Source organism: Rhinoraja longicauda, chromosome 17, assembly GCF_053455715.1.
Source record: "Rhinoraja longicauda isolate Sanriku21f chromosome 17, sRhiLon1.1, whole genome shotgun sequence".
In the NCBI taxonomy this organism is placed as follows: domain Eukaryota; kingdom Metazoa; phylum Chordata; class Chondrichthyes; order Rajiformes; family Arhynchobatidae; genus Rhinoraja; species Rhinoraja longicauda.
Genome location: NC_135969.1, coordinates 9,163,728 through 9,185,425, shown reverse-complemented (window position 1 = coordinate 9,185,425; position 21,698 = coordinate 9,163,728). Strand labels below are relative to the sequence as shown.

Genomic DNA, 21,698 nt, shown 5'->3' with positions numbered 1-21,698 from the left:
GATGCGGGTTCGATCCTGACTACAGGTGCTGTCTGCACAGAGTTTGTACATTCCCCCTGTGACCACGTGGGTTTTCTCTGGGTGCTTCGGTTTCCTCCCACATTCCAAGACATGCAGGTTTGTAGGTTAATTGGCTTCTGTAAATTGTCCTTAGTGTGTAGGATAGAATTAGTGTAAGGGTGATCGCTGGTCGGCATGGACTCAGTGGGTCAAAGGCCCTGTTTCAATGCTGTATCTGTCAATTCAACTCAGTTCAATTCAATTTCTTCAATTATGAATAGAAATGCGTTGCCAATATAAATAGTTAGAATAATGAGCACAAAATGCAAGCTGTTGTCTTTTTCTAGTACAATCCAGAGCAGTAAATGGTAAGATGCTGGATAGACTGAGGAGTCTTGGTACATAGTTCCCTGAAGGTGGCAATACAGGTGGACAGGGTGGTGTAGAAGGCATTTGGCACGCTTGACTTCATCGGTCAGGGTATTGAGTACAGGAGTTGGGATGGTACGTTACAAGATGTTGGTAAGGCCACATTTGGACGACTGTGCAAGTTCTGGTCCCAGTGCTACAGGAAGGAAGTTCTTAAACTGGAAAGGGTGCAAAAAAGATATACGAGGATGTTACTGGGTCTGGAGGGTTTGAGTTATAAGGAGCTTTTTTATTTTCCCTTGGAAAGTCAGAGGTTGAGGGATGACTTCCACAGGGGCATGGATGTGGTATACAGATTTAAAATGAGAGGAAAAAGATTTATGGCACAGAGGGTTCACATGGGACAAGCTTCCAGGGGAAGTGTTAAAGGTGGGTAAAATAATGACATTTAAAAGACTTAAGCAGGTACCTAGATAGGAAAGGTTTGGAGGAATACTGGTCAGGTGCAAGCAAGTGGGAATAGCTCAGTTAGGCAACTTTGGCTGCAGGGATGAATTGGGTTGAAAGACCTATTTCTATGCTGGAGAGTTCCCTGTAGCTCTATAACTGGAATATTAATTTTGGCACTGTGAATTATTGCTGTTGAATTATGTACATAGCTATTGTTTCATTAGATTATATCACATCACTGTAACTGATTATTTTATGTTTCATATAATAATGGATGCAAACTCCCGGTCAGAAATAAATATTATTACGCACATTAAAATGTATAAAGCATTGGCTAAATTACACTCTAACAGTTTACTCAAAATATATTAATCACTAATCCACAAATTATAGCAGCAAATTCTAAATGGCTTGTCAAAGACAATTTGATTTTAAATGTGTGAATGAGTGTAAAGGTTAGAGAGAGGCATCAGTGCTATAACTGTGCAGATGCGAGTGTCAATTAATTGGTTGCATGAACAGGCCTATTTATTTTTAAACAGCGAATCGATTGTTTAGAACATATCTTTACTGCACAGGCAGTCAGTTTGTTAAAAGGATATTATATGTTCAAAGATTTAGACTAATTAATTCAAGCAGCTATCAGCATCAGTTTGAGAAGTGACAACTTAAAATTCTTGACTGAACCTTTGTTAATCCATTTGCCATAACTGGTTGGTAAATAAGGGTTTGCATCAACATTCCTTTTATGTAAAGACAGTAAAGCAAGTTAATTGGAACAGTTTTGGCAGATTTATTTAATTGCCGGTTTTATTCAACCAAAATCCATTGAGACCTGGATGTTACAGTATGTGACGATAAAACAGGGAGGGCGGCTCAACCGTGGCTAACGAGGGAAATCAAGGACAGTGTTATATCCAAGGAAGAGGCATCTAAACTGGCCAGAGGAAGCAGCAAACCGGAGGACTGGGAGAAATTTAGAACTCAACAGAGGAAGACAAAGAGGTTAATTAAGAGGGGGGGGAAAAAGAGCATGAAAGAAAGCTTGCATGGAATATAAAAACTGACTGGAAAAGCTTCTTTAGATATGTAAAAAGGAAAAGATTAGTGAAGACAAATGTAGATCCCTGACAGTCAGAGACAGATAAATTTATAACGGGAAAGAAAAAAATTGTCTTCATTAAGGAAGACACAAACAATCTCCCAGAAATACCAGGGGACCAACGATCTAGTGAGAGGGAGGAACTGAAGGGAATCCACATTAGTCAGGAAATGGTGTTAGATAAACTGTTGGGACTGAAGGCAGATAAATCCCCAGGGCCTGATGGTCTGTGACCCAGAGCACTCAAAGAGGTGGCCCTAGAAATCGTGGATGCATTGGTGGGCATTTTCCAATGTTCTCTCATCTCTGGATCAGTTCCTGTGGACTGGAGGGTAGCCAATGTAACTCCACTTTTTAAGAAAGGAGGGAGAGAGAAAACAGGACCAGTTTTCTCCAGTTTAGACCAGTTAGCCTTACATCGGTAGTAGGGAAGATGCTTAAGTCGATTATTAAAGATGTTATAGCAGCGCATTTGGAAAGCAATGACAGGATCGGTTGAAATAACCCTTGCTTTCAAACAACCCCTCCTCACCTGGAGCGGACAAAATGAGTAGGAAAGAACTGCAGATGCTGGTTTAAATCGAAGGTAGACACAAAATGCTGGAGTAACTCAGCGGGACAGACAGCATCTCTGGAGAGAAGGAATGGTTGTCGTTTCGGGTTGAGAACCTTCCTTCTCTCCAGAGATGCTGCCTGTCCCGCTGAGTTACTCCAGCATTTTGTGTCTACCTCCGCACCCAAATCCACCTATCGCTTGCCATCTATAGCCCATCCACCCATCGCCTCTTATATTGGCTGCCTTCCCTCTATTCTTTCAGTCTAGATGAATGGTCTTGATGTGAGACATTGATAGTCAATTTCCCCCCTGCAGACACTGCCTCACCTGCTATGTTCCTCCAGCATTTTGAATGATAGAAAGCAACAGCATAGAAACAGGCCCGATGGCCCACCAAGTCCATGCCGACCATTGATCACCCATTCATCACTCGTTCTATATTGTCCCACTTTTGCCTCCACTCCGTACATATTGGGGGCAATTTTTGGAGGCCAATTATCTTACAAACCTGCACATCTTTGGTAAGTGGGAAGGAAATGGAGCACCTGGAGGAAGCAGAACAGTCATAGGAAGTACGTGCAAACTCCTCGCAGACAGCACCCGATGTTAACATCAAACCCAGGTCTGGGGCGGTGAAGCAGTGGCTCAACCAGCAGCACAACTATGCCGCTCAGTTTATTTTGTGCTCCAGACTCCAGCACCTATTGTCTCTCCAAAAACTCACTGCCATTCAAAAGAAATAAAATGTCATCTTATCCCTGCCTTCAATGGGCAAGCTCTTACCAAGAGACAGTGACCCCTAGTTCTCCCACAAGGTTATAAGTCCACTTGATACCGTCCTTCAACATCTTTTCCATCTTATTTGGTGGGCTTGGTGAAAGGATGCAAGATGTTCGTTATATTTTGTTACCCTAATTTCAGATTTAATTGCTAAATCAAATGATATTTTATGATTTCAGAAATGTGTTGCATTTTTAAGTGTTGTTTGGCAGAAAATATTTTGAGCTCTGGAATACAAACAGAAGAAAGGAAATTGTTTCTTCATTTTTTCATTTTTATTGCTGAAACAATTTTTTTCCTGGAACGTTATCCTTCCGTAAATCATGGAATACCTGTTTTTTCCCAGGATAGCCAGCATTAGCTCTCGATGGAGAAAACTGTTAGACTGTAATTTAGCCATTGCTTTATATATTAAAAAAATACTTCAAAATATACAAAATGAGAAAAAGTAACGTGTGTTAAAATCATTAATCTTAAAATGAGCAGAAGCAAATGCCACAACTTGATTCAACCTAAACATGCAGCACCATTGCCTAGAAAATGAATTTAGGTGCACTAAAATATCACTGCATGAAATGCCATTGTTAATTTGTAACCTTTAAAATAACATCTCCAATACACTTCCCATCTTCAAAGAGGAGGCCTGTCTCTTGCTGCATGTTGGCTTCATGTTGGCTGCATGTTGGCTGCATGTTGGCTGCATGTTGCAGGTTTCTTGTTGCATGAGAAAAATTGCAGCTGTTGCATTATTCCCACTCCTCAGTGGGAAGATCTTTAGACCTTAAAGGACTTCTCCTCACATCAGCCTCAAGTCCACATCCACCAAATATTGCCGTGGAGAGGAGGAAAAGCTTGAGGGGCATGAAATATGATAAGCTTTTATGCACGAGGGCACTCCCCTTGATTGCCAAATGGCTCTGTATCACCTCGAGGTGCTTGGCTGATCAGTGAGGCAGGGATGCACTGAGGTACGGAGAGAAAACTGGAATCATTGAGGACCCAAATATTAACAACTTTGCAATTCCACAATCACTGCAAAGGGAAGCTGGCAAATCTACGCACAATCCATCAACATCAGAATAAAAACCTTTAATTCATGTCTCATTGAGGATCCTCCGCAGGTTTTGCTCCTTTTTTGTGAATTAGTTTGACAGTCGTTCTTTTGTCAAGGGGGGTCCAATTTTGGATGGTGGGAGGTGAAAGATTGAGAACTTGCAATGTTATTTTGTGTGTATCTGAGTACAGATCAAGGAAGTGGCTGTTCCAATTTTGCAGTTATAATTTATAAATGGTTATAATTATAATTGTAGAGTTATAATTTCACATGGAATTGATAAATACATCTCTTGATGCTTCTGAACACATCATCAGTGATGTAACCTGAGGTCATTGGGTGTTTCGGGTCTTTCAACATCAGACCCCCTCGCCCGGGCGACCCAGCCGTGGTTGATCAGACCACGACTTGTGTTCAGGTGGCATTTGCTCCTCCCCATGGACCTCCTCTCCTGATCCAGAGCCATCTCCAGGCTTTCTCCGCTGTCTCCGTGGTGTTCTTAATGGCTCTTCCGCTCTCCATTCCGGTGATGCCCAGTGCACTCAAGGCCTTGTAGAGCCTTGTAGAGCGATTTCCCTGCAAAACCTCTACAGCCAACCTCGATGGGCATGCACCTTGCCTTCCAGCCCTGCTTATGGCAGTCTATGACCAGCTCTTCGTACTTGGTCTTTTTCCTCTCGTGGGCCTCCTCCAGACGGACCTCCCACTGTCAGTTCCAACAAGACGATGTTTTTGGTCGCCTCTGAGACCAGGAGGATGTCCGGCCTGAGGGTGGTCGTGGCGATGTGCTGTGGGAACTTCAGCTGTTTCACCAGGTCGACAGAAAGCTGCCAGTCCTGCATAGTCGCCAGGATTTCTGACGGATTCTTGGCTGCTGTGGTTCTTGGCAGCTGCACTCCAGCCTTCACAAAAACTGGTGATGCAGTCTTGAAGCACATCCATACATCCGACTGGAATTATTGCAACAAATTTAAGTTGCATGTCCTCCCAGCTTAATGATGCATTACTTTCTCCAGTGGATTAGTATAGAATAAGATGTGTTGCATTGAACTAGACTGCAGATCAGAAGCTCTCTCATCCTAGATTGTTCTAATTTCCCTGGTCTTGAATAAGATGTCAAGTTGGACATTAAAATACTTTCAACCTGATCTGTCAATCACTCATTGGATGAACTTGTAAAGGAAAGCAAGCAAGGGAATTTTCAAAACGAAATAATTTGGCACTTTTTGCAAAGATGGCTTACTTGACTATCATTGGTAGATACTCCTGTTGTTCCCAGTTTTCTAGTTCAGCCTTATCCATGTCTTCTATGGCTGCTTCTGAAGGTACGAGGACTGTGACATTAGCTCCTGCCGGGATCTCCACATTGTCCATGGATTTCTGTTCAGCAATAAAATGGCAAATGATTCAGCCGACACAATCTCAACCACAAAAACAAAGGTAAATTCCTATGCTTTGACTTTCACTCAAATAATTCTCATCTTCCCATGATCAGCTTCCCATGATCAGCTTCTGTGAACCTACACTGAGGGAGTGCAGCGTAGGTTCACCAGATTAATTCCTGGGATGGCAGGACTGACATATGATGAAAGAATGGGTCGCCTGGGCTTACATTCACTGGAATTTAGAAGGATGAGAGGGGATCTTATAGGATTATATACAATTCTTTAGGGATTGGACAGGATAGATGCAGGAAAAATGTTCCCCATGTTGGGCGAGTCCAGAACCAGGTGTTACAGTTTAAGAATAAGGGGTAGGCCATTTAGGACTGAGATGAGGAAAACCTTTTTCACCCAAAGAGTTGTGAAATCTGTGGAATTCTCTGTCACAGAAGGCAGAGGAGGCCAATGCACTGGATGTTTTCAAGAGTTAGATTTAGCTCTTAGGGCTAATGTAATCAAGGGATATGGGGAAAAAGCAGGAACAGGGCACTGATTTTGGATGATCAGCCATGATCATATTGAATGGCACTGCTGGCTCGAAGGGCTAAAAGGCCTAGTCCTGCAACCTATTTTCTATGTTTCTATGTTTCTAGTTCCTTATGAACTGACGCATAATTTCACCCAATGTAACCCTGGACTCTGACTGAAAGCTTTGTGCTGCATTTAATTTATAAGATATGTCCCTCGCTTTCTTGTAACCTCTTGGGAAAATATTAGGAATAACAATTATCGGTCAGGGCTTGGTTCGGGTTAAAAACTGCTGAAATAGTTTCTTGCAAGAAAACAATCAGCAACATCAATGGTAATGATGGCATAAAGGGTAATAGTGTATCGATAATAAACGCTGAGATCGACTAAGAATTCAGCCTTCAGGAATTTGCTCACAAACAGTAAATCTGGAGACCATAACAGATTTTATTTTAATGCCTAAAATAAAGTTAGGCGTACAAATATGTACAGAATTTAACAAACAGGGGATGCTTAAGGTTGGCAGATGTTTGGGGGTTTACCTCAAGCATCTATTGAATTTAACACTTATGGCCAAAGGGGACCAGGATCCATCTAGAAGATAGACTCAAAATGCTGGAGTAACTCAGCGGGACAGGCAGCATCTCTGGAGAGAAGGAATGGGTGACGTTTCGGGTCGAGAGCCTTCTTCAGACGTCTCGATCCGAAACGTCACCTATTCCTTCTCTCCAGAGATGCTGCCAGTCCCGCTGAGTTACTCCAGCTTTTTGTGTCTCTCTTCGTTTTAAACTAGCATCTGCAGTTCCTTCCCATACAGGATCCATCCAGCTCACATCCAGTGGTCTGGTGGCCACATGGGCCACCTGTTTATTATAGGATCAGAGAATTGGTATGGAATAGTAGGCGATTCCTCACATCTGATTTACACCAGTTGCTCGTAGAGCAATTCGTTTAGTTCCATACTAACACTCTTTCCCCAAAGCTTAACAAATGCCTCTCTTTCAAACACCTCTCTTTCAAACATCTATCCAATTGCCATCTGAAATTCCTGATTGAGTCCCCTACTGCAGTAAGTGAACTCATGGGCAGTGAGTTCCAGGTGACCGATACTTTCATAATAAAAGACGTTTCTTATATCTTAATAACTCAAATTGTAAATCTTTGCCTTCGAGTACTGAATAATCAAAAATTGGGAACAACTTCCTTCCTCTTAACTTCGTTAAACCAACCAAGTTGTTGTGCATTTGTACCAAATATCTTCTCATCCTTCTTTCCTTCTTTCCAGAACAACTATTGTCTCCAGTCTAACCTTCTAACTGGAGTATCTCACAAAAAATTCCCATCAAATCTTTTGTGGTCCCCATCAATGACGTCCACATCCTTTCTAAAGTTGGATGAGCAGAAATAAGTGCAATGCTTATTTGGTGCTCAACCAGTCTTTCATAAAGATTCAATGCGACTTTCCCGATTTTGTATTCTGTTTATGAAACTCTGGATGGCTACCACTCTCTGTACACGTCCAGCCACAGTTTTGCACATATCTACTCAGGCCTTTCATTTCCTGTATACCCTTTGGATTTGTACCATTTAGCCCATAGTGGTCTCTCATTCTTCCTGCTAACGTGTGTCATTTCACAGTTCTCCGTAATAGTTTTAGTTTAGTTTAGTTTAGTTTAGCTTAGAGATACAGCGCAGAAACAGGACCTTCAGCCCACCGGGTCCACACCGACCAGCGATCCCCGCACATTAACACTATCCTACTAGGGACAATTTTTACATTTACCAAGCCAATTAACCTACAAATCTGTTTGTCTTTGGAGTGTGGGAGGAAACTGAAGATCTCAGAGAAAACACATGTGGTCTTGGGGAGAACGTACAAACTTCGTACAGACAGCACCTGTAGTCGGGATCGAACCCGGGTCTCCGGTGCTGCATCTGCTGTAAGGCAGCAGCTCTACCACTGCGCCACCGTAAGTTTCATCTGCTAATGGAGTTGTTGGATAACCATGGTAATCAATCGTGAACAGTCATTCTACAACAGTTTATCAACATCAGGACGAGAAAATCAGTGATCCTCCTAAGCAAGTCACGCTATCCTAGATTGTAGGAAAATACAAGATGATAGCCCTGTAAATCAGGCTTATTCAAAGGGCTGATAATTATGTAGACAGCTAAATGGAATGCAGCAAGTTCTGCAGCTGTTCGACACAAATCGATTTATCTGCTGCCTACTTGGACTTGAACTCAGCAGGGAAACACAAATAGGTAAACAAGATGAACATGCATATATGATAGATAATAGGTGCAGGAGGAGGCCATTCGGCCCTTCGAGCCAGCACCGCCATTCAATGTGATCATGGCTGATCATTCTCAATCAGTACCCCGTTCCTGCCTTCTCCCCATACCCCCTGACTCCGCTATCCTTAAGAGCTCTATCTAGCTCTCTCTTGAATGCATTCAGAGAATTGGCCTCCACTGCCTTCGGAGGCAGAAAATTCCACTGATTTACAACTCTCTGACTGAAAAAGGTTTTTCCTCATCTCAGTTCTAAATGGCCAACCCCTTATGATACGATACATTACCCCCTTATATGATACGATACATTACGATAGAACTTTATTTATCAGGAGGGAAATTGATCTGCCAACAGTCATAAAAACACAAAATACATGAAACACGAAATTAAAGTGACGAGTGGAAAGACTGGGCGGATGTGCAAAGATTGGGGGGGGGGGGGGGGGTGGGGGAGTCAGTTTCAGTCTACCCCATGACAGAAGGGGGAGAAGTTGTAAAGTTTGATAGCCTCAGGGAAGAAGGATCTCCTGTGGATTCTGTCCTGCATAATATGTTTAAATATTATCACTGTCCTGATTTATAAAACTGATTTATATTATATGCATATCTTACTGTAGATATATTTGTGAAACTGTGAAATTTATAGTGAACAAGCCAATTCCCAAATAAACGTATAACAGCCATGAAATATTTATTTTAGTTCAGAGATACAGTATGGAAACAGGCCCTTTGGCCCACCGAGTCCACACAGACCAGCAATCCCCATACACTAGCACTATCCAACTAGGGACAATTTACAATTTTTACCAAAGCCAATTAACCTACAAATCTGTAAGTCTTTGGAGTGTTGGATGAAACCAGTGCACCTGGGGATAACCCATGCAGTCACAGGGAGAACGTACAAACTCCGTATAGACAACCCCCATAGTCAGGATTGAACCCGGGTCTCGGGCACTGTAAGACAGCAACTCCAATGTTGTGCCACTCTGCAGCCCTCTTATTCTTATGACCTGTTATGCAATGAAGCAACCCATTCATCGTGACTTACATTTTTTTAAAGTGTGTTTGATGTTTTACGTTACTGGAGACTTCAATGGATGTTATTCTGCAGCTCCATCAGGATCTAGCTTGTGCAAGATTCACACATGGACTGTGAGGTAAAGGTGATATTGTATAAGTAGTGATGGTTGACCAACTTCTGCAAACCGTCAGGGCTGGGATGCACGGCTCTCCTCTGGTTGGCTCAGGGACGTTTGGCAAATGGATGAGAGCAAATGGATGAAGGATGAGAGCAATTCACAGATTGGAAAGTCCACCACAATTTCACCTAGGAGTTCTCAGTAATTCTCAGGATCTTCCCAAAAGGTGACAAATCAATGTAATACTATACACAACAAAGAAATAGCACATTCGCAGAAGCACACTAAAGGCAGAGGACGTTGACTGTGAAGCGACACAGATATGTTTAAGATCAGTTCAAGCTGTGTTACTATTTGTAACTTGGAGTTGGTTACATACGTACCTGGAGCCAGTTATTGAAACTTGAAAAGTACGCGCTTGACGCCAACTCCTTTAAAAGAAATTAAGAGAAATGTAAAATTGGCAAAACAATTGAGGACATTAAAAAATAAGTAGATAAGAGACCAAAACATTTTGAATACCAACTATTTTAGGCTTTGAAAGGGATAGTGTAGGTTGCATATATTTACATTCTACTTACTGTTAATACATCCCCAAAGCACATAATCCCATCTCCAGCGTAGCCTTGAGGGCAGGTACACTTCCGGTTTCCATTCTCAGTCGGTTCACATTCAGCCTGTAGATGGAAACAATTAGCTTTCACGGCAGGATATTAAATTACACTTCACGCAACTGGCCAATTTTATCGAACGCATATGAAAATTAGGCAGATCAAGGTTCTAATATTCTGTGTGTCAAATCCCAACCTTACTTTTATTTCCATGCAGCAACCCTTCTTGAGACATTTCCTCAGATCTCAGCCGACTGATAAATAGTGAGGTTACTCAATAATAGACTAATTCTTTTCAGAAGGTGTGTAATATTTGCCTCTCTTTCTTTAATTCAACTCAATGGTTCAATGGTTCACCAGTGCCTTATTTGTCACATCTGCAACTGCACAGTGGAATTGTTTTTGCACATATTACACATGTGGGCACCTCCATTTGTGGCACCATTATTCAAAGTCTGCGGTCGGCCCGCAGTAATGTAGTAACAAGGCATTAAGATGATTTTGTTTTACCAATACGTGGCATCCACCATTCTCTTCCACACATGGATCAATTATCGAGCAGATCATGCCGTCACCAGCAAACCCTCTCTTGCACACACAGTGACTCTAATGCAATGGGGTGAAACAAAAAGATGGTTATTGGACACTTTTGCATTTTTCTGTCAAAATGTTAAAGGATCCACAAATGATCAATGTAAAGCAAAAAATTACCATATTCGATGGTGAAACCACATGAAATAATCATGATAAAATAATCTATTGGCACGGTGGCTCAGCGGTAGAGTTGCTGCCTTAAAGCTCCAGAGACCCGGGTTCAATCCTGACTGCGGGTGCTGTCTGTGAGGAGTTTGTACGTTCTCTACGTGACCGCGTGGGTTTACTCCAAGAGCTTCAGATTCCTCCCACACTCCAAAGACGTACAGGTTTGTAGGTTAATTGGCTTGGTATAAAAATGTATAGGATTGTAGGATAGTATGTGTAGGATAGTGTTAATGTGCGGGGATCGCTGGTCGGTGCGGACTCATTGGACCGAAGAGCCCGTTTCTATCTCTAAACTAAAAAACTAAACTAAACAGTGTACAAAATTACTTGATGAAGGATGGCTAGTGTAATTCACAGTACATAGATGACTTTCCTCAAGTTGCACATTCTTGTGTTTGCAAAACAAGGGACAATAGTAGATTCAACTATGAGTAATCAAGTAGATCAGGTCTCGTAGTTAAATCTGGGTGAGCTTTTTGAGAATAGTGACTACAATATAAAAAGTCTTTAGGTCAAGACGAAATTAAAATAAGGTCAGTACAATAGCAAAGGCTTCGGTATGGAAAAGGGTAAACCTTTATCCAGTGGAGGCCAATTCTCTGAATGCATTCAAGAGAGAGCTAGACAGAGCTCTTAAGGATAGCGGAGTCAGGGGGTATGGGGAGAAGGCAGGAACGGGGTACTGATTGAGAATGATCAGCCATGATCACATCGAATGGTGGTGCTGGCTCGAAGGGCCGAATGGCCTATTCCTGCACCTGTTGTCTATTATGTGGATTAGACTAGCAGAGACCAGATGGGAAGAGAAAATGTCAAAGAACTACAGATGAAAACGCTGTTTTACATTCCTCAATATATTTTCTGTATCTATTATTGCCATGTATACTGCTTACTCTATGACCTCCATGCAAACAGGGAATTTCATTGTGCCCTGGTGTGCCTGACAATAAGTTGATGATGTAAAACTAACCAGAATTTGATTTCCCCAAAAACTATTCCATTGACACCCAATATCTCCACAATGGTGCGATTGGCGAGCTCATTAATCTAACAACCAAATTGTCTTTGGAATGATGAAGGAAACTGGAGCAACTGGGGTAAACACAGTCACAAGGAGAAAGTTTAAACACCACACAGACAGCTCTGAGGATCAAAATCAAAGCTGAGTTATTAGAGCTGTGAGGCAGCTGTACTACCTGAGCACCACTCAGACGCCATTAAACAAAGATAATTATTTAACGCAAAGGAGAATAAAATGCCAGAATATGTCCAAGCATCTTGAGAATCTTGAAGCATCTGAAGAAGGGTCTCGACCCGAAACGTCACCCATTCCTTCTCTCCTGAGATGCTGCCTGACCTGCTGAGTTACTCCAGCACTTTGTGAATAAATACCTTCGATTTGTACCAGCATCTGCAGTTATTTTCTTACACAAGCATCTTGAGGGTAATAGGGAAAGAAATAGCAGAGGCCACATATACGATATAATACGATACGATATGATAGAACTTTATTTATCCCAGGACGGAAATTGATCAAAATCAAATATATGGCCACCTTGACTTTAAACTCACCTGCTCAGTTTGAGTGGGTTGGTTTAAATTGAACATGTCTTTCACATTTAGAAGCCAAACATTTACATGCAGAAAGTAGTGAGTGAAATTCTTGAACTGCAGTGGTGGACCGAGCTCCCATCACTTCGCGAGCTCAGTGTAAAATTGCACACTTTATGTAACTGCAGCCTGAGGTGATTTTGTGGCTTAATGTTCAGAGATATGGGCTACCAGCCCATAACCAGACCACTGGTGGTTTTCCACAAGGTTTAGTTTAGTTTAATTTAATTTAGTTTAGTTTAGTTTAGAGATACAGTTGGGAAACAGGCCTTTCGGCCCACTGTGTCCAGACTGATCAGCGATCCCCACACACTAGCACTATCCTACACACCAGAGACCATATACAATTTTTACCGAAGCCAATTAACATTATACAAACCTAAGGTATTTATTTCAAAAAATGCTGGAGTAACTCAGCAGGTCAGGCAGCATCTCAGGAGAGAAGGAAGGGGTGACGTTTCGGGTCGAGACCCTTCTTCACCCAAAACGTCACCCATTCCTTCTCTCCTGAGATGCTGCCTGACCTGCTAAGTTACTCCAGCATTTTGTGAAATAAATACCTTCGATTTGTACCAGCATCTGCAGTTATTTTCTTATACAAACCTATACGTCCTTGGGGTATGGGAAGAAACCAGAGCACCCAGAGAAAACCCACACGGTCACAGGGAGAACGCACATAAGATCATAAGTGGTAGGAGCAAAATTAGGCTATTCGGCCCATCAAGTCTAATCCGCCATCTAATCATGGCCGATCTATCCCTCCTAACACCATTCCTGCCTTCTCCCCGCAACCTCTGACACCCGTACTAACGAAGAATTTATCTATCTCTGCCTTAAATATATCCATTGACTTGAGCTCCACAACCTTCTGTGGCAAAGAATTTCACAGATTCACCATCCTCGGACTAAAGGAATTCCTCCTCAACACCTTCCTAAAAGAATGTCATTTAATTCTGAGGCTATGATCTCGAGTCCTAGACTCTACCACTAGTGGAAACATCCTCTCCACATCCACTCCAGCGAAGCCTTTCACTGTTCTGTACATTTCAATGGGGTCCCCCCTCATTCTTCTAAAGTCCAGTGAGTACAGGCCCAATGCCGTCAAAAGCTCATCATACGTTAACCCACTCATTCCTGGGATCCTTCTTGTAAACATTCCTGGGATCTTTCTTATAAACATTCCTGTGTTCATTCTTGTACAAATTTCATACAGATAGTACCCGTTGAGAGGACGGAACCCGGATCTCCGGCACTGTGAGACAGCAATTCTACAACTGTGCTGCCCCAGGTCGTTGTGGTTGGCCTGCACACGTCATCTCTACTTGTGCTGAAGAGATGCCCCCCCTTCTTGAAGCGGCATGGCATCATACACTGACACCAGCAGTCTGCAACCCTGGCTCCAAACGTTATCCACCCAGAGAGTTGTGAATCTGTGGAATTCTCTGCCACAGAAAGAAGTGGAGGCCAATTCAATGGATGTTTACAAGAGATAGATATAGCTCTGAGGGCTAACGGAATCAAGGGATATGGGGAGAAAGCAGGAACGGGGTACCGATTTTGGATAATCAGCCATGATCAGATTGAATGGCGGTGCTGGCTCAAAGGGCCAAATGGCCTACTCATGCACCTAATTTCTATGTTTCTATGTTTTCTGATCTCTGTAACTCTGGATGAGGTAATCTGAGGCTCTGTTCCCCCATTCATTCATTCATTCATTCATATTTCACCGTCCGCTACAGATGCAAATACTTTGACCTCCACCAGCATTTAATACAATGCTTTGACTAGACTCTTCATCTCACGCCTTTCACAAAACAAGGGGAAAGCTTAGCAAAGTCGTACCTGTCCGGGACCAATATATTGACAGTCAGCATTTTCGTCACAACCTCCTCGCGAGCTGAATAAACATTCATTTATTTCAGTGCAGTCTCGCCCATCGCCTGTCCATCCAGTGTTGCATTGGCAGGTCACATTCCCAGGACCGAGATTAAAACATTCTGCCTGCAATAAAATAAAACACCTGTAAAGGATGCTGAACAATTCCCTCGGCCAACACAGTAACCCCTTCTTTATGTTCAGTTAGATTATCAGTTTCTGATGTCAGCTGCAGGAACTCCAGGGATTACGTAGCTTCACTGCTATTGTCAGGAGCTGTTACTGTTAGTTTTAAATCTGGAGCATTTACTCCATTTGCAGCAGGATGGCAGAACAGAATGCTATCAAATAGCCCAGAGCTTAACAGAAATAACAAAGTTCAAAGCATGCAAACATCAAGCCAACTTAACCACAACAGTCTCAATTTGCACCCCATGCCAAGCTAAATATTTTGTAGAAAGGAGTTTACAAAATAAATCTCAACTTTTGTTTTCAAAATACTGTACTTCATTTTGGTGCTGCAAATGTAGAAGGAATATCATGTTCCAAATAGTCCAAATAATGAAATAATGTACAAATAGTCTGGTTCTATGGAGATTGCTTGTAAAAATATTTATTTTTGTACAAATCCTGTCAAAATTTGGGGATATATTGGAAGAGTGTTAATGTTCGCACACATGTCGATGGCTGATGGGAAATTCAGGGAGCTTTAAGGATTTGAATGAACCATTAACCTGGTGGGTACAGTAAACCCTCGCTACGACGGACCACGAAGGGGGGAGGTGTGGTGTCCATTATTGCCGATTATCCGCTATAACAGAGTGGCGGGGGTAAAGCTTAACCCAAGGTCACGAGGGAAGAACCTTGGCATTGGGGGTTCAAACAAGTGGGAATTCACAGGCCGGGGAGCTGCAGAGCTGCCGGCCCTAAACGCAGTGCGCTTGGGACGAGCCCAGTATTCACGCCGCCTTCATCCTGCTCGTTCTCTTCCTCCCCGCAACCGGAAGCTCCCGCCACATGCCGCCAGCTCTCTGGGTAACTGGCGGAAGTGGCGGGGGGCAGTACAACGGGAGCCTCCGTCCGCTATAACCAAAATCCAGAGATAGAGGTCCATTATTGCGAGGGTTTACCTCACTATGTAACTTGAGTCTGAAGAAGGCTTCTGATCTGAACCCTATTCCTTTTCGCCAGAGATGTTGCCTGACCCGCTGAGTTACTCCAGTATTTTGTTTCAATCTTACGTAACTCCCCCTCCCCACCAAAATCCCCCCTCCCCACCAAAACTACTCCCAGATCCATCCAATGCTTTGAACTTCTGATTCCTTGATCCTTCTAGTACTCCAAATGATCCACTCATCTGATTCCCGGCAATCACCACCTTACTCTGGCAAGACAACGATCTCCTGCCAACTGAGCTCCAACTAAGCTCCAATCCGGCATGGGGGGAGGGGACCGAGAACAAAGAGGGACCCGGAGTGGGGGAAGGGGACCGAGAACAAAGAGGGACCCGGAGTGGGGGGAGGGGACCGAGAACAAAGAGGGACCCAGAGTGGGGGGAGGGGACCGAGAACAAAGAGGGACCCAGAGTGGGAGGGTCGCTGAGAACAAAGAGGGACCATTGGGGACTATAATGAATACTTTGAAATTTCGTTGGCGCCTATACGTAGCAACACCTTGCATACCTTGTGTACGGTAGGCAAAAGAAAGAATTTCACTGACATAAAGTATCAATCAATCAATCGCCTCACTCGTACCAGGCAGTTTATGTCCACCCTGCCTCCTTCATCCTTGCAGCCTAAGTCAGGCTTCATGTGCGCTACTTTTCCCAACTCCCCAGACCTTCCTTGGTCCCAAACTCTGCATTTTCGTGCATACAGTCTGAAGGTGCATGAAATGGCAATTCAATAGGAGGACCTTTTAAGCCACACGTCAATTTTAAAACCAAGGCCTTGAACTCCATTCATCAAGAATGTTTACTGTCAACTCAGCTTCTATCTTTAACAAGCTCAAGTGCCCTCATCACCAATTTCTTCGTATCCATCACGCAACAATTGCAACTCGACCAAATGACCCCCAAACACATCCTGTCCCTCACTGGGTTTCATTCCACATCCACACGACCATTATTATCTCCTGAACCCCAACATTGCTAAATACTATCTCACTTGCAAGTAGGCCACTAAATGTTAATGACTGTAATTAGTGTAGATAAGGCGTGATGGTTGGGCTGATGTGATGGGCCACAGGGTCTGTTTCTATGTTCTGTGACTCAATAACTCCATAACTTTGACTCTTTTCATTGCCCCCTTACCTCCGCAAGCAGATTCGTTTTTAGTCTCAATGATTCTTGCCTCACCTTGTCTCTGCATCCTGTACCCTTTGTTGACACCTTGAGAATGCCAAATAACTACAAGCTGGTGGATCTAATATTGGACGAGACAAACAACAGAAATGGTGGTCTTGCTCACATTCTCAGCACATCCTCCACGATTAGGCTTTTTACAAAGATCCTCAACTTGACAGGAAATTCCGTCACCTTTATATCCATCCTTACATAGGCATCTAGGGAGAACGCAAAAAGATTAAATTTACAGCTTATTTGAAACAGATTATCTTGGATCTTCCAGGATATTGCATCCACTCTTTCAAATCTTGGAGATTGCTACCTGCATGGACATGTGGCTCAAATGTAATGCAGATTTAATGTGTAGGAAGGAACTGCAGATGCTGGTTTACACTGAAGATAGACACAAAATGCTGGAGTATCGGGTCAAGACCCTTCTTCAGACTAGTTCTGAAGAACGGTATCGACCCGAAATGTCACCCATTCCTTCTCTCCAGAGATGCTGCCTGTCCTGCTGAGTTACTCCAGCATTTTGTGGCCATCGACTTTGAAAAAGCCTTTGACAAGGTCCCACACAAGAGATTAGTGTGCAAAATTAGAGCACATGGTATTGGGGGTAGGTTATTGACATGGAGAGAGAACTGGTTGGCAGACAGGAAGCAAAGAGTAGGAATTAACAGGTCCTTTTCAGAACGGCAGGCAGTGACTAATGGGGTGCCGTGAGGCTCGGTGCCGGGACCCCAGTTACTTACAATATATATTAACGTTTTAGACGAGGGAATTAAATGTAACATCTGCAAGTTTGCAGATGACACAAAGCCGGGTGGCAGTGTAAGATGCGAGGAGGATGCTATGAGGCTGCAGGGTGACTTGGATAGGTTGGGTGAGTGGGCAGATGCATGGCAGATGCAGTATGATGTGGATAAATGTGAGGTTTTCCACTTTGGGGGCAAGAACAAGAAGGCAGATTAGGAAAAGGGGAAATGCATCGAGACCTCGGTGTCCTTGTACATTAGTCACTGAAAGTAAGCATGTAGTTACAGCAGGCAGTGAAGAAAGCTAATGGCATGTTGGCCTTCATAGCGAGAGGATTTGAGGAAAGGGGCAAGGAGGTCCTACTGCAGTTGCACAGGGCCCTGGAGAGACCACACCTGGAGTATTGTGTGCAGTTTTGGTCTCCTAATTTGAGGAAGATAATTTTTGCTATTTGGGAGTGTAGGATCACCAGGTTAATTCCCGGGATGGCGGGAATGAAATATGATGAAAGAATGGATCGATTGGGCATATATTCACTGGAATTTCGAAGGATGAGAGGGAATCTTATAGAAATGTGATGTTTGGTGGACTGTGTGGGGTGGGAGGACCCGTTGCTCATCATTTGGACCGGCACCGGTTCCGGCCATCTTCCAGAAACTGGTCGACAATCTGGTTGCTGGGATTCCGTACGTAGCCGCCTACCTGGATGACATAATTGTCACCGGCCGGACAGAGGAAGAACACCTGCAGAACCTAAAACAGATCCTCATGGCGCTGAACAACTACGGCATGAAGTTGCGCATGGACAAGTGCGCATTCTCCCGAAAACAGGTCACTTATCTCGGACATGTGATCTCGGCAAGTGGTCTGAAACCATCGGAAGAAAGAGTGGATGCCATTGTGAAATTGCCGACGCCCGAAAATGTGAAGCAACTCGAAAGCTTCATTGGCAAGGTGAACTACTATGGCAAGTTCATACCGGCACTTTCGACCTTGTGCGCACCATTGAACAACCTGTGAAAACAGGATGTCGAATGGCACTGGTCCAAAGAGTGTGACAATGCATTCACCAGGTTGAAGGAGATGCTCGCCCAGAAGACGCGTTTGGTCCACTATGGCCCATCGACGACGATCTCGCTGGCCTCCGATGCATCGCCGTACGGTCTTGGAGCTGTAATCTCACAAACGGCGCAGAACGGCAAGGAAGAACCAATCGCGTTCGCATCCAAAACGCTGACGACCGCCGAGAAAAATCACAGCCAAATGGAGAAAGAAGCACTGCCGATTGTGTTTGGTGTCCGGAAATTCCACCAATATTTGAGTGGGCGACATTTCCTCCTCATCACTGACCACAAGCTGCTGCTGACTATTTTCAGTCCGGAGAAACGTTTGCCTGTCATGACGTTGCAGCATCTACAACGTTGGGCCTTGATCATGATGGGATATGATTACCACATCATTTACCGACAGTCTGCCGAGCATGCCAATGCCCATGCACTGTCTCGTCTACCGATTGGACCCGACCTAACGTTCGATAAAGAGGAGGCAATTATGGAAATTGAGACAGATGTGAACTAGCTCAACACGCGGGTCATCGCCGATTTCCCCATCTCCGCAAGGACGGTCGCCAACTATACGAGCACAGATCCCATTTTGTCGAAGGTACGACATTTTGTCACACAGGGGTGGCCGAACAGTGCCAAGCTGGACAAGGAATTCCGCTCATTCCAGGAATGCGCAAACGGAAATCTCCTCAAACGATGGCATTCTGCTCCGCGACTGACGAGTGATCATTCCGACGGGACTGCGATCGACAATTCTGAAAATGTTGCACAAGACACACATTGGAATTGTGCGAATGAAGGCGCTCGCCCGCATGCATGTGTGGTGGCCGAATATCGAGGCCGATGTAACCGACCACTGCAAGGACTGCACACCATGCGCCAAATCCGCCGGACAAGACCTCCGCATGACCCGTCCCCGACCAACCATGGCAGCGAATCCACATAGATTTTGCCGGACCGTTCCTGGAGGACATGTGGCTGGTCGTCATGGACGCCCATTCAAAATGGCCACATGTTATACAAATGAATAAATATCCAACCACCAAAACAACCACTTCTGCGTTCGACGATTTGTTTGCCATTTGGGGATTGCCCTTAAATATTGTAAGCGACAATGGACCCCAATTTGTCTCGCAAATGTTCAGTGACTGGTGCAAACATCACTCAATCGTGCATCTGACATCAGCACCTTTTCATCCACCCTCAAATGGTGAGGCAGAGTGGCTCGTTGGCTTTTTCAAACAAGCCATGAAACGCGCTGTAGAAATTGAAAAGAAATCAAAACAATTGGCATTGCACGATTTCTTACTGCAGTATTGAACCGTTCCAAACTGCACTACCGGTCAAACTCCAGCGGAGATGATGCTCGGACGTCAAGTGCGCTCTCCCCTATCAGTTATGAACCCGACCCATAACCCCTATACGGCGCGCACTCAGCCAACGGTCGAACAAGCCCAAATTCGACATTGGCGACTACGTATATTACCGCAATTATACGACCAAGCGAAACAAATGGTGCGTTGGCAGGATCATGGCTCACATTGGAACTAAAATGTACACCATCCAAGGACAAGAAGGACAGTGCCGACGGCATGATGACCAATTAAGAAGCCGCGTTCCTCCAGCGAAGACTGCGCAGAGCCTGACAGAACCAAGCAGCCGGACACCCCGGTGCCGAATCATGTGGACACTGGAGTGCCTGATATGCCCCTCCCTTGGCTTGATGAAGTTCCACCAGTCAAACTCCCCGCCGATCTGCCTGTGGTCCCTCGTCGATCAACACGTTGCAATCATGGTACTCCCCCAAGGCGACTCATTGAGGAATAGAGACGTTCAAACTGGAAAGGGGGAGTGTGATGTTTCGTGGACTGTGTGTGGTGGGAGGACCCATTGCTCCTCCCATGTAGCAGGTGGCGCTGCACAGGACAAAGGGAGATTTTTTGTACATAGTTATCTTGGCTGTACACAGTGTGGAGTGTCCAGTCAGATTGTGTAGTTGCAGCCATTTTAGTTGTCTTGCTGCCAGCATTGAGTTAATGTAATAAAGACCTCTGTTGTACCTTGAAGACTTGCAAAGTTTCATACAGACTTAAAACAAGAACACGAAAAGAAACATATAAAATTCTTAAAGGATTGGACAGGCTCGATGCAGGAAAAATGTTCCCCATGTTGGGGGAGTCCAGAACCAGGGATCACAGTTTAAGAATAAGGGGTAGGCCATTTAGGACTGATATGAAGAAAAACCTTTTCAGCCAGAGACTTGTGAATCTGTGGAATTCTCTGCCACAGAAGGCAGTTGAGGCCAATTCACTGGATGTATTCAAGAGAGAGTTAGATATAGCTCTTGGGGCTAATGGAATCAAGGGATATGGGGAGAAAGCAGGAACAGGGTACTGATTCTGGATAATCAGCCATGATCATATTGAATGGCAGTGCTGGCTCGAAGGGCCAAATGGCCTACTCCTGCACCTATTTTCTATGTTTCTCTGAGCTAGTGAGGAGCAAACAGTTTACAGGGAGTTTCACAGATAGAAGGGTTTTACTGATAAGCACCCTGGATTTGGAGATGACAGTTTTGCTTTTCCAGGCCTATAAGTAGCACTGCTGGTAATGTATGGGCGAACAATCCACTCTCTTATCTTTTCTCACCCGTCAGGTTTGCTATCCACAGAAAACTGACCAAACATGTTAAAAATAGAATCACATATGCATGCAGCCTTATCCACACAGCTAAATGCCCAGTCCACCACTTCAGAGCATTTTGGAACCATTAACATAGAAATGTGTAAACTTGACACAGGGTGTGTTCATGTTTCAGATCATCAGCTTTTTAACCTCTCACCTGAACCAAACGCATCTCATTGGGAGTTAAAATGACCCCCAATAGGTTTAATGAGTGAGAATCTAGGTCATGTAAATAAGGGCAGATTAGTATGGATTTAAAGATAATAATCCTTCTGGATATGATTGTGGAACACATTTTCCAGTAATAGAGGCCTAGCATTATATCCAATTCACAC

At 43.9% G+C, this 21,698-nt stretch overlaps 1 protein-coding gene across 1 annotated transcript in view; it reads right to left on the bottom strand.

Annotated features, from left to right (window-relative positions):
* stab1 (stabilin 1) overlaps positions 1-21,698 on the bottom strand; it is a 208,733-nt gene that overhangs the window by 95,564 nt on the left and 91,471 nt on the right. Inside the window, exons 24-29 of the mRNA XM_078414034.1 lie at positions 16,983-17,076; positions 14,482-14,640; positions 10,777-10,872; positions 10,237-10,332; positions 10,039-10,086; positions 5,555-5,691 (exon numbers count right to left, since the gene is read on the bottom strand). Coding sequence (XP_078270160.1) covers positions 5,555-5,691; positions 10,039-10,086; positions 10,237-10,332; positions 10,777-10,872; positions 14,482-14,640; positions 16,983-17,076 — 630 coding nt within the window. The remainder of the gene's footprint in view (positions 1-5,554; positions 5,692-10,038; positions 10,087-10,236; positions 10,333-10,776; positions 10,873-14,481; positions 14,641-16,982; positions 17,077-21,698) is intronic.